This window comes from Sylvia atricapilla, chromosome 7 (assembly GCF_009819655.1).
Source record: "Sylvia atricapilla isolate bSylAtr1 chromosome 7, bSylAtr1.pri, whole genome shotgun sequence".
Lineage (NCBI taxonomy): Eukaryota > Metazoa > Chordata > Aves > Passeriformes > Sylviidae > Sylvia > Sylvia atricapilla.
Genome location: NC_089146.1, coordinates 34,874,446 through 34,888,310, shown reverse-complemented (window position 1 = coordinate 34,888,310; position 13,865 = coordinate 34,874,446). Strand labels below are relative to the sequence as shown.

General features: G+C 39.7%; 1 protein-coding gene across 5 annotated transcripts in view; it reads left to right on the top strand.

The window, feature by feature from the left end:
- GTDC1 (glycosyltransferase like domain containing 1) overlaps positions 1 to 13,865 on the top strand; it is a 118,748-nt gene that overhangs the window by 69,288 nt on the left and 35,595 nt on the right. For all 5 annotated transcript variants that reach the window (XM_066323176.1, XM_066323177.1, XM_066323180.1 and 2 more), the window contains exon 4: positions 13,692 to 13,865. This exon is cut by the window's right edge and continues 177 nt beyond it. In XM_066323176.1, the coding sequence (XP_066179273.1) occupies positions 13,692 to 13,865 (174 nt within the window). The remainder of the gene's footprint in view (positions 1 to 13,691) is intronic.

Sequence of the window (13,865 nt, the reverse complement as noted above, 5' to 3'; positions counted from 1 at the left end):
GGTAGGGTTCTGACCAGAGGTTCAGGGATTCATGTGCAGAGTACAGAAGTCTGCAGTCTCTAGCCGACAGTCTACAGAAGTCTATAGTCTACAATTACTTGGAGCTAGAAATGTGGAAAGAAAAACAGTCCATCGCTTCTCACAGCTCAGCTCATGTGATTTGAATCTGGAATGACCTAATAAACTAATCCTGTTTATGGATCATCAGCTGCAGAGGTATTGTCAAAGAACTTGTGTCCCTATTCAGCGGAACACCTGTATGTAAAGCCACGTCATAATTGTTCAGGCACGCTGAATCAGACTACTCTGCCTCAAAACAAAATAGAGAATATAAATATATGGAACGTCCCAATCATCATTCTTATTCTTTTCCTCTTCTCAACAAGGTTGCTGTTTTGGCAAACCCTTGTGAAAGCAATCCAGTCTTTTCAGTTAAAAGCCATTCATGTGGTGACAAACCACCGTTCTTCCCTTTATATATATGTTCATTCATTTAAACTCCAAAGCTTTCCAGCTTACTTCTTGGATTTATAGCCAGCTGGCTGCTGTGTGTAACATGAACATGTTCTGACTGTGCATGACACGTTTTTATCTCATTTTACCCATAATTGTCGTGTTCACTCCAGGCCACAGCTCACCTGTGGGTATTTAATATTGACTGTGCAAGTTCCCAAAGTCATTTCCACCTCCTTGCCTCTGACAATCTGCTGTTATTAAGTCAAAAATAAAGCACAAACCCAAAGCAACCACCCAAAACCCCCTCCTTGGAACAGATTTGGGTAAACTGAATGTGTTCAAGATGGTGGGCCATAGCCGAGCCAGCTCCTGTGGGATTAGTGCCCACTTTTTGGCATTTAAAATAAACTTTGGAATGACTTTTTAACACAAGCGCTTTAATAGCAAGTGAGGAGGGGGTGGTAAGGCAGGGAAGGACACATGCACTTTTTTTTTTTCCTTGATTACTGATTTTTCCAAAGTTAGTCTGATAAATGATGCCTGTGTATTAGCAGGTTTCTGCAGTCTTAGAAGTCAAAGAAATTCAGTGGAAATGAAATGCTGAAATATCTGGCCTAAATTACTGAATCATCAATGAAAGCTTCCATTCAAAGCATGAATATTAAAATTTGTTAGCATACTTCAGCTTTGTGGGAAATACAATATATTATTACTTTTTTTTCTTTATGCAGCACTGCTGGCTGCTAAAAGCAGCAATAGAACCGTTAATTAATAGTAGTAGTCCTGGATAATGTCATAATAAGCAATACAACGTATTAAAGCACATTAATTCTTGCCAGCTATCAGGAGGAACTTTTAGATATTTGAAAGGCCCATTAGGTTTGTTTACATTCTGAGTGGAAGCTGGTATGCTTTGGCACGGGCTGAACCACACTTTAGTACTTCACTCCAATGGTGTTGAATTTCCTGACTGTCGTGCACAGTCTGTAATATATTGTCACCACTTCAGGGCAGCCTGGCTCTCCAGGACAGAGAGTACAACCCGGACTAGGGCATTCCCCAAAGCTAGGGTGTGTTTGCTGCCATAAAAATGAAAATAACTGGAATTACATGTAATAGGAGCAATTTTCCACAATGGAAAAGGTGGTCAAAGAATCAAACCCATGCCTTCAGGTGTATTAACCTAACAGAGCAACAAAAACGTGCTGGGCTTTAAATTGCACTAAAAATCTGGAAAAGATTTTCCAACTGAAGTTATGTTAAGTGTTAATAGTGAAACCTGGGTGCTTTTTCCTTTGATCTCTTTTCGAGCTCATATAGAATAATAGGATCAAAATAAAATGCCATTTATATGAACACCTTGTTCTTTTGATCTCGGCACCAAAAACACTGTCTGCAGCTACAGCCCAGAAAATGGTGCATCTGCTCCTATTAGTTGGACTTTCTAGTTATCATAACTTTTAATAAGTGGTGTCACAGCCAATTTTCTGTGCAGTTCATGAACTTAGTCGTCATTTTTGCCCTAAGAATCTTTAACTACCCTTTCAGAAGGATTTAAAATAAGGTATACAGGACCTGTAAACTATTGGCTTCTGGTTGGTTGTGCATATGCACGTTGAGTGCATGATTTAAACATCTGTATACTGAAGTGTTTCAAAGTATAAAGTCAGTTGTTCTTGTAGTAGTTGAGCAAAACTGTTGAATTAGTGTAGGCTGAATGAGAGAGAATGTTTGGGGGCAAGAACAGTTGAGGTAATGGTGGTTTTCATAGGTGCTAGGTTCAGGGGCCCTGCTTTTTCCAGCAGAGAGGTGATGGGCCCTGTGATGTCTGGGTGGTAGCCAAGCATTGCTCTTCATCACCCATGTCTGCAGGAAAGAGCACAGAAGGGTTACACCTGGTAGTTATGGATCCCTTCAGTTTGTGTCAGAGTCAGATGGTCTCTGGATGAACATGAGCACCCTTCAGCTCTTGATTCCCCAGGGCTGATGGTCAGGAACATTCCTTTGGGAGTCATTTTTGTGAGCATTTACAGTGAAGCCACTTCCTGGTGTTCTTTCAAATCTCTTAGTAAGATTCATTCTTCTCTTTGACTCTGCTGAAGCAGCTGAGCTGTTTGTTCTGATGACTGATTGTGTCTCGTTGTGATCCCTGCTTTAGCTGTTGTGACCTCCCAGAGCAGAAGAGCTGGGCACAAAGCGCTGTGCTAAATGAAAGCAAATAAACCCAAGTCCTGCAGATCACCAGTGTCATAATTGCTGCTGCCCAGGAAGAGGGATTAACAAGTGAAGAAACACTAGCTAGGACAGATCCAGTGGCCAAGCTGAGTCTTGGGTGTCAAATGTCTCTCTGAAGCTTTGCATCCCTCTGTAATTTATATTTAGCTGCTGAGCTGGTGTGATAGGAGCAGTGAGTGTGAGGAACACTGCTGGGAAGTGTTTCAGGCTCTTGCTGAAATGGCTGCTCTTGAGCTTGTGGCGCATGAGCTGTCCTCCAGCAAGTTGGTTTTTTGGGGTTTATTTTCAGGCTTAGTTGGCTCTCTGCACTCTGTCACAAGGCAGGAGTGTTCCAGAGGGCCGTAACTGTGGCTGTAACCTATAACCCTCTTCTTATAAAGTAGTGCAGTGTAATTCATTGTGTGCAATAAAAATGCTGAGCTGGTTTGAGCACCAGCAGCAGCAAGGATGTGTTTGTGCAGCACTGCACTGGGATTGAGGCATCCTGCTGGGATCAGGTCTCCATGCTAATGCAGCCGCTCTGCCTCCAGTCCTTCCCTAAGCAGTACAGAACTAATGTAGGAAAGTTTGCTGCTGTAGTTGTCCTAAAAGGCAGTATCTGCCCAACTCTTAATTTGAGCAGGTTAAATGTCCCTGTTCATCTTCCACCACTTCTCATTTCCTGTCCCAGAATTCAGACCTACTTTTTTGTATCAGTTAGAGGAAGGTTGTGGGACTTTTTGGCCAAGGAGTTAAAAAGCTTCAAAGATTGGTAGTTTCCCTCCCTGCAACAGGAATGTGATTGTCCTAGTTCTGTGGTTGGCATGAAACAAGTCAGCTCTGTCATGAAGTCAGTGGGGTACAAGTTAATACAAGGTAGTAAAGGAATAAAACAGCAAAGTCCACAGTCTTTTATGACAAAACCAGTATGATCCTGCTGCAATATAAAGCCCTGCTGTGAATGGTATTTTCTGATGCTTGGATAAGTGCAATTTACATATATACAAAGTGTATGAATAAAGTTATAAAAGTATACTTGGTATTTTACTTTTTTCCCCCCTGAAAGTAATTTTCTATTGTTCAAACTTTCAGCTTTCACTGGTTTTGTTTCCAAAAACCCCAAAAGGAAAAGAAAATAACAAAAGTCCATAAAGGCAAAAGGGATATGTTCTCATTTCAGTTCACAGAATTTCCTGCCTTTAAACAATACAAATATATGCCCTTAGGTTTCCAGCGTGCTGGAGGGATACTGAATCCTTGAAACAGATCAAATTAAAAGCAAGTCCACTATAGCAACATCAAGTTGTAGCAGCCTGTCCAATAGATCTCAACAAGAATTTGTTGAGGGAGGTTTAACCACATTGCCAAGACTTAACAAAATCCTAAACTGCTGAATCCATGAGTGAATAAACACTTAGAAGCAGCAAGTTCTAGGCTGAACTGTGCACAAGTAAAATCTGATGCTTAATTAATTCGTTAAGCATGTTCATTACCGGCCCCATTCAAAGAAGTTATTTCATGTAACTTTGAAATGTATCCACAGAGTGGGCATGGGCAGTTGGTGTGCAGGTTTTAAGATCACAGGTAGCTCAGTGATGGGCCATCAGCATTTTACAGAATTTTCAGGGGCTGTGGCTCCCCAGGGATTCTTCTGGCACCCAGATGCTGAAAGCCAGATGATCAGGGGTCACAGATCAGCATCACTGTCATCCTGATTTATACCAGAAGGGAGTCCAAGGGTTTTGTGGGGTTTCTCCCCACTGTAATGACGCTGCTACTAGTACTATGAATATTTTTAGAGCTTTTTGACAAAAACTTGATCTTTTCTGGGCAAAACTGGAGACTTCTGGTGTTTGAACAATGAATGAGATTGGGACCTACTGTCAAAGCTCAGATTGGAACTTGGAATTTCCTCTAGTCCACACTACCTGGTTGAGATACAAATACTACACATTTAAACTTCAGTTGTAGTGCAATAGCAAAATGCCAGTTAATATAGTGGCACGTATTCAAATGGAGGTCAAAATCTCTGCATTAGCAGGTCCTGAGGGCCAGAGCCAGTTTACTGGCCCATCCAATTTGAATGTCCTGTGGCAGGAGATAGCTCCTAAACAGGCAAAAAAAAAAAAAAAGCATTTTTCTTACTATTTGAATATTTTATTATTGACAAAGTGCGGTTTAAATTTTGGTGCATACAATTATTATTTTTAATTAGTTTCCCTAGCTTTTTTCAGTTACACATTCATGTGAAAGCAGGCTTCATTGCTTATTTACTTCTTGGGGTATCTGAGAAAGCCTTAAATAGTTCAGGTGAAGTATGTGTTTTCCTGAGAAACACACAGAAATTTGCATTTGCGCAGGCGAGTGAATTATCAAAACCAGATGTAAGCAAGTGGAACATTTTACATAAATTTATTAAAATCATTATTTACCTGTAAGTTATAAGAAGGGCTTAGTTGCACTAGTTTGCTGCCAATATGTACTGCCAATAATCTGCCAAAAAGCAGCTTGCTGACAAAATCCCTGAAATGGTTTGCTTATGATTGCACAGAACGTTACAACCCCGAGTCAAATGAAAACCTACTATAAACGAGCTCTTTGATGGTGGATTCGCTGGAATATGGTATTGATATATGGTGTACAGTTTATATGGATTATGTATACTGTGCAAGAAATATGGATATCTATTAAGGGTAACATGATATGTAATCGGTTAGGACAGTTATTGTTTTCAGTGTTTGCTAGGAATAAGATCACAGGGTGACTGCTCAGTTCTGAAATACAGATTATTCCCGTGCTGCCCAAAGCACCAGCAGGCCATTTCTTCAATTAATACAGAAAGGCTATTGAAAATGTAAAATAACTGACATCTATACAGTGTAGTTTTAAAGGCAACTTTACTTCTAGGAACAGTTTATACATTACATAAACTTGTATTTTTCGTCCAAGTATCATTTCGCGAATAGCAAGCCTAAATATTGGAGGCCATGGGGAAACATAATATTACGATAATGTTCTTTGGTGCGGTTTGGAAGGTTTTAGGAAACATTTGGAAGTATTTTTCTCATAAAGTCACTTAACTATTGAAGTGTTATGATAGCATTCCCTTCTGCATTGTCCATGTTGCAAAGCAGCCTGGTTGAAGGGGGCATTCATCCCCTATATCCTGATTAGAATTAGTTCTAAAAAACAGGAAATTATATATTATAAGAGCCTGGTTTTAGTTTAATTAAAAGAAAAAAAAAATCAGGTGTGATATCAGTTTTCAAACACCCATTTCCAGATGTGTTTAGCAAGAGGAGGTGTACTGTATTGCGTAGAAAACTTCGTGAAATTTGCATTCTCTAAATAAACACTTGAGAGCTCAGCTAGGGTTTTTTCTGTTTAAGGAAACATTAATGAACATGACCAATCCTTTAGAATCCTAAACAGCCTTAGAAACTTCGCAATTCTCAGAAGCCTAACTTTTTCTCCCCATAGTGCAATTCATTCTTTTGAACTTCTGCAGAAGCAGAACTTAAGTCAACAGTTTCTAACTTTATGGCAGTTGTTATCAAGAGGACTCTTAGGGCTCCCGAAGTTACTTTGTGGTGTCAGTGCAGCAGATCTTCATGGTCATAGTGTTTAATTATAGAGAAAATTACTTTTTTTTTTTTTGAACTATGAATTAATCCATGTATTCATATCTTGCACAAAAAAACACATAAGTTATTTTCACCTGCACTATAAAATATGTATTTTAGTTCATTACTGTCTTTCTGAGGAGCTCTTAAATTATCGTCATTCCATTTCTGGAGAATGATGGACACAGAAATTATAACCTCACAGATTCTTGCAGTTAGTGTTAAAGAATTTCAGAGAATTGAAGATGTGAACTCAGAAATAATATATTTAGGGTCAAACTCAGTCTCATTTTATATCAAAGAGAACTTTGCCTTTCCCTTTGCCTGTTTCATTGCAGGCTAGCGTTCTGCATGGATTTTGGGGAATAATTTCTGACATGCTGTCTCTGGCTGCCCTGAGAAGCTGTGGCTGCCCCATCCCTGCAAGTGTCCAAGGCCAGGCTGGAGCAGCTTGGTCTACTGGAAGGCATCTCTGCCCATAACAAGGAGTTGGAATTTGTCTTTGAGGTCCCTTCCAAGCCATTCTGTGAGTGAGAGTTGAAGAACACTTCTGTTAAAATCGTGGTCCTCTGGGCTTTAGAGTACATCTGATGCAGGGATCTTAATCTTAGAAATTCAAATGTAATGCTGAGGAGAAGGGCTAAGAGATCAGTTTGAACATCCTACTTAGACTGACCTACAGATATGACATCTTAGAGCATAAAGAAATAGGAGTGTTGGTGAATTAAATAGATTGGAAAGAAAAGCGTAAATGTTAATTGGAAGTGGGAATTTTTGACCATGTCAAATGTGGATGTTGGTTATTGAGGAATTTCACTCAAATTATTTGGAAAAATAGATGGAAGTTAGAATTTGAGGAAAGAGACTTACCCTGTTGACCTTCTTCTCTCTTTACTATTGGGATCTCTTACTTTCCTCATCCTCCTTCTCCACCCAGATGGACCAAGTTGAGTCCACGCCAACTGCCCATGGTTGGTCTGGATCCAGCCTTTCTCCAGGACCACCCTTGGATCCTGCCTGCTAATCAGGCATCCACTGGAGTGTCAGGGTTGTTGCATTCCGCTAATTTGTTGCTAAAACAGCATTATTTTGACTGTTCTGTCAGAAATAAGTCAGACCTTGCGATATCCCTCCCTGGTTTATCTCCTGTCTGCGTTACACACCAGTTCTTCTCTCTGGCCAGGAAGGAAGATGTCCTAGTCAGCTTTAGCTGTCTTCCATACTGTTGTTCTTTAATATCTGCATGTGAAAACTGCATTCTTGACCTTTGGTGAGAGTTAAAATCGGACTGGAGGAGACTCTTGAGCAACCTGCCCAACTGGATCAGCCTTCCAACCTCAGTGGTTCCCTGAGTTTCTCCTCTGCCGTGGAAAAGAGACAATAATGATCACACCTCAAATAAAATTTTCGTATTTCTACATCCTGCAGTTTCCAAGCAGGGAAATCAGTGTAAACCACGCTTATTGTACCCAGGAAAAGGCACATTCTGCTGTGGGAAGACAAGCTGAGCCGCAGACCTTGAATTTTCTTTGGCGATGCCCTTCCCAGTGCTTAATCTTGGCTCTGTTCAGTTCTCTTTCTGTTCTCTCTCTTTGCTCCTAATCCTTGTCCATGCTTATAAGCCCCTAATATTTATATGGCATTATCTGTGTTAGAGATTACTGCTGACAAGTAATCTCTTCCCTCTTCTGAATGAAGAATTACAGCCACTGCTGAAGATCAGAAAGTGAAATTAGATCCCCGAAAGTATGTGACAACTTCAATAAACCCTAATATCAAATTCCCTGAATATTGGGGATCTTCTTTCAAGCTTTTAGACTTGAACTGTACTACAGCTTCAGGACACCTAAGCACACTCAACAACTTTTATTTTGCTCTAGGGCAAAATGTGACAGCAGTTGCAGAGGAAAAAAAAAAAAAAAAGGATTATGACTATTCTCCTAGTTTTTTAAATTCTTGCAATATTTTGAGAAGCAGCTAAATATAAACATCATCAGTTTTACTGTATCAGCTGATTGATAATATTAAAGATAAAAATATAAATGTATGATTTTATATATAAATAAGTATATAGTAATGGGGTTGCTATCTGTTCCAGTTTGGCGCCCAATTATCTGCTTTCATTTTTTTTTTTTCCTCCTTAGAAAAAAAATCAGCAAAATTCTCAAGTTCTGAAAAAACAACTTTGGTATTTGTACAGTGCTTGGTGAGTAGTAGGGTGTGCATGACTTGGAGCAGCCTGGTCTAATGGAAAATGTCCCTGCCCATGGCAGGAGGGTTGGAATGGGATAATCCTCAAAGTCCCCTTCCACTCAGACCATTCCGTAATTCTATTTTTTTTTTAAACTTTTTAATAGCAATATTGAAAAAAAAAATCCATTGCACTTTCAGATCTCTAACTTTGCATCCAAATGTAACTAAATTTACAGAAGGGCCAATTTTTATTATTTTTTAAAAATTTGTTTATTTATTCCATCCATCCTTGCAATCTCTTGAGGCAGTTGTATAATTTGGTCTAACCTAAACCAGCACTCCAGTTCTTCTTTCTAATGTGGTTTCTATTCATTGAGCAGTGACATCATGGCCCTTCCATCCTTTTTTGTTGTTGTTTTTAATAAAATGGTGCACAAAGTGACTCTTGGTGCCATGGAAAGGAAACCAATCCCCATAAATAACTTTTCATTAGGGCAAATAAAGTGTGGTGAATAAACACATACGGTGGAACATGGCAACATATTACAGAAAAGAAATATGTGTGGGAAAAACATGTGTCTGCTTCAAGGAAAAGTACATGGATTTCTTCAGAGCGTGGTTTCATGGCATAAATGAAAAGAAAATATATAATATATAGGTTGTGAGTTAAAAAATCTGTTACTCACAGGAGCAAATATTTCGACTGAAACTCTGAATTTCAGGATATTGAATTTTTATTACATATGAACTTAGTTTAATATTTAACCCATCTTTTTAACTAAATATCTAGACCCAGTATGCAAAAAGGGAAAGTTTTCAAGGCTTACTCTTTGTAGAACCTTCATGAAGTTTTAAAACTGACTGTTCAATGTGTTGGAGAGCCTCAAAAATCTGAATAAATAAAAGCAATTTGAAAAAAGTTGCCGTACTAAAATTAGATATCTAAGTCCTCACTGTTTGTTCTGAACCTTCAGTGTTTAAATATATATGAGTTATGCATAAAAGTAAAACATTTTCCGTGTTTTTTAAAATATAAGGGACAATACCTTGTGGAATCTGTTGAAAGTGTTAATATTTGTAAGCTTTGATGATAATTCTTTTTCTGGAAAGTTCCACATGTGCAAAAGTTCACTGCAACAAGTTAGTAATAATATTCAAAAGCTTCTCCCTTATTTAAAATAGAATGTTGTGGCATTTTTCAAGCATGACTGGTGTGTTTTGTAACTAAGATTGAGGAGAATGGTGTTTTCCTTCTCAAAAATGAAATCCCACTTCTCTGCTGTGGTAGCTCTCTAGGTGGTTTTATAGAATCATGAAGTAGTTTGGGTTAGAAAAGACTTTAAAGATCATTTCATTCCACCTCCTGCCATGGGATAGAATGAAATTCCACTATCACAGGTTGCTCCAAGCTCTATCCAACCTGGGCTTGGGCGCTTTCAGAGATGGGGCAGCCACAGATTCTCTGGGCAACCTGTGTAATGTTTTAACACTTCTGTGATAAAAAACATAAAAAAAATTAAAACATTATTTCCTACAGCTAGTCTTTCAAGCCTTTGTCTGCTCCTGCTCCAGCCTTGTTTCTCCATAACCATCATGGTGATAGAGAAGTCCTGCTAGCTCTTGATGTTTTAAATCACTGAGATCTGGGCAAGTACTGGACGGAGAGCTACCTCCGGAAGGTGACAGAAAAGAAGAATTAATGTGAGTCTGGAGGAGCAAAAATGTGCTGGAGAAAACGTAAACACAAAAAAAATGCACTAACTAGACATTGTCTTTTCCCAGCATGCTTCTGGGAAATGCACATGAACAGGTTTAGATGACTTTGTGTTGTTATTAGTTTATTTTCAGGTCATTTATTTAAGTGTCATAAAGAACATTAGCTGGTGGTTAGGGACTCCAATATCCATTATATCATTCCAATCATGTGGACAAGTTTATACTACACATGATTTACAATGGTCTTTCCGCCGTAGAAATTGTTCTCCTCAGGTACAAGGTTTTATTCCTTGTTGTATTTAGCAAAATCCAAGTGGCTGAGCACAGAGACGTCTTCCAATCAAAGTCCAAAAATTAATGCCTTTCCACGAACACCATGGATTGCAGCAAGAGCTGTTTATGGCTCTCTGCCTACATCTTTTATCATGTCTCCACTGTTGTTAGTAAAATATACAGAACTACTTTATGCCAAAACAATGGAAGTTAATGCAGATAACTTGTTCCAAAGTTAACCATCAAATAAATCTCTCTCTCTCTTTTTTTTTTAAACTGTTAAGTGAAATGGTGTTCTAAAACTTTTAAAAATTGTCAAGATGATGAATACTGTGTGTGTAATACAAGTAAATACCATGGAATTGATTGCACACACATGTCTTAAATAAAAGATATTAAAGAGTATATTCCAGAGAGAAATCGGTGGAGTTTTATCTAATATTATAAGGAATTCTGCAATGACAGATCAGATTTATAAGGGTTGAAAACTAAGGAGGAAACCTGTTCAGAAACAGAAATGGTGCAGTGAGTGGATGGCCGGCTGGGAGATTAAAGACAGGCAAGGGGATACAGCCTGGCCAGGTAGCCTGACCTCCCACACCTCAAGCAATTTGTCTTAATGGCAGTAATTTTTAAAGATATCTTAGTTAAATTTGAGTTGGTAAATCGGTGCTTTCAATGCAGTCAGAACTTAGTAGTTCAGGAAAAGTCCTTTAACCTGTTTCTCCTTCAACTTTTCCCTTGTGTAAATATTTAAAAGCACATCTTGATAGGGTTGTGTCTGTGGTTCATAGGAGCCACCAGTAGCCAGTTTTAGGTCTGTGACCAGAGGATGAGGGAATTGGGATTGGGCAGCCTGGAGAAGAGAAGGCTCCGTGGAGACCTCAGAGCCCTTTCCAGGGGCTCCAGGAGAGCTGGAGAGGGACTTTGGACAAGGGATGGAGGGACGGGACAATGGGAAATGGCTTCACACAGACAGAAGGCAGGGATGGAGGGGATATTGGGAAGGAATTGTTCCCTGTGAGGGGGGTGAAGCCCTGGCAGAGGTTGTCCAGAGAACTGTGGCTGCTCCTGGATCCCTGAGATTGCCCAAGGCCAGACTGGACAGGGCTTGGGGCACCGTGGGATAATGGAAGGTCTTCCTGCCCATCTCAGGGGCTTGGAATGTGATGTTTTTTCAAGTCCATTCCAACCCAAACCATGCCTTGATTATAGGACTCTGTGTATGGAATTCAGCCAGGCTCGATTTTGTACTTCAAAACTCAGAGAATCTGAGGCTGGCTATGGTAGTGAGATAGGAATGGTTTAATTCAGCCTCATCTGGGAATCCAACATGTTTGTAACACAGGTAATGGATTTGGATGAGGATTTTTAATGTGACTGAAGTTTTTCTGGTTGTATCTCCAGAGCAGCTCCAAAAAGTGATGGTGAGCAGTAGGAAGAAAGGCAGATCTCAAAGGTGGTTTAGACAGTGGCTCGAAAATGCAGCTTATTGTAGATAAAACAAAAGTTATATGCCAAGGAACAGCAAGCCAAGTCAAAGAATACACATTACATGGAATAGTTTTGCAGCATACTGACTTGGGATAGGAGATTTAGTGGTTTGAAGGAAAATCCTCAAAGCGATTAGTCAAGAGCACAAGTGCAGTAAAGCTCTCATAGTCTGTGTGTGTTTGTATTTCAGTAGTGATTTTGAAGAAAAAGGGTCTGTTTACATTTAAAGAGTGAGGTGAATGATCCTCATTTTCAGGAATATTTGTTTTGACAGAGAGGGAAGGGAGTGGTTTGTTCTCAGCCCAGAAAGGAGCGGTGATGGAGTAAAACTCTGAAGAACTGTGGAGGAGGTTGATAAAGTGAAGCAAGTGTAGGTTTTAGTAAATGGTTTAATGAACAAGCTACAGTCTGTAAACATTTGGAAATTAAAAGGAAATGAAAAATTTTAATGTCTCTACTTATCTTGGAGAACCATAATCACACTGAAAGGCATATAAGTATATAATATGTGGGTAAATTAACATGAGGTACAGGCAGCTCTTTAGACAGAGGAACCTGTGGTGGCCATGTTGGAGTCCTACCCACGTTAATTTGGAGGTGTCGTGGTTGAATGAAGGAGCTTCACTCAAGTATTTCCTGGAAAAAGTCCATAATTCCTCACTACTTTAATTCGAAAATAAAATTGAATCTGCTTAAAATGTTAAATTTCATGTTTTACAAAATATGAGTTCTGTTGCCTCCATGTAGCTGTGCAAATGCATCCTGCTGTTGGGAAGTGGTTTCGGCAGCATGGACATCAGGTGGAAGAGCCAGTGGTGTCTGATACTGCCTGTGGCACCTCAGCAAAGTCATGAGTTGCCCTGCCTGAGTTTCCTCATCTTAGTGTTCACTACTCACACCCATGAAAAACCACAGTGGTTTTATCCTGCAAATGGATGTGCAGCTCAATCCTGTCTCCCAGGTCTGGGGTCTTCTTTGTAAATTGTAATTATTGTTTTCAGTTGGTCACTACAGAAATTGCAGAGTTAATAAGGTTGGAAAAGACCCCTGAGATCATCAAATCCAACCTTTGACCAATCACCACTTTGTCAAGCAAACCGTGGCCCAAAGTGCCACGTCTGGTCATTTATTGAGCACCTTCAGGGATGGTGACTTCACCACTTCCTTGGGCAGTCCATTCTGATGGTTGGCAATCCTTTCCATGAAGAAACTCTTCCTGATGTCCAACCTGAACCTTCCCTGGCACAGCTTGAGGCCATGTCCTCTTGTCCTGTTGCTGTTCCTTGGGAGAAAAGGTCGATCCTCACCTGGCTCCATCCTACTTTCAGATAGTTGTAAAGAACAAGAAGACCTCTTCAACTCGGAGAAAGGGTTGCTACCAATCTTAGAAGTCCTACGGACAAAAATATTCCAAGACTTTTCTGGCAGAGTTGCCCTCTTTCTTCCAGAGGTGTTTGCATTATTTTATTTTAGCAGGTAAATAGTTTTATTCTCCCTGTTGATGCATGTGTCACTAGGGAATGCATTGTTTTCTTTCAGAGGTGCCATATTCAGTAAAATAAAGTGTATCTTCCTGAATTCATGTTGTCGTTTAGATGGATGTAAAATATCAACCATATTTGACCTTCTAATTTGCTATTACTTAATTAGTTGTCAGGTGAAACTTTAATCCAGCATAAAAACAATACAGAAATTTTTTTTTTCTGTTCTTTTTCCTCCCAGGTTCATGCCAGAGCATAAACTTGCCCGTTTGGAAAAGGTAATTGGTGTTAAAAGGAATGGAGATGCTTATCTCTCGGAGGGGCTGCCTGGCCAGCAGGAGAGCAGAGTTGTAATGAAAACCAGTGATGCACATCCTGAGTCTGGACTTTGTGAGCCCCAGCCTGGACTCTGCAC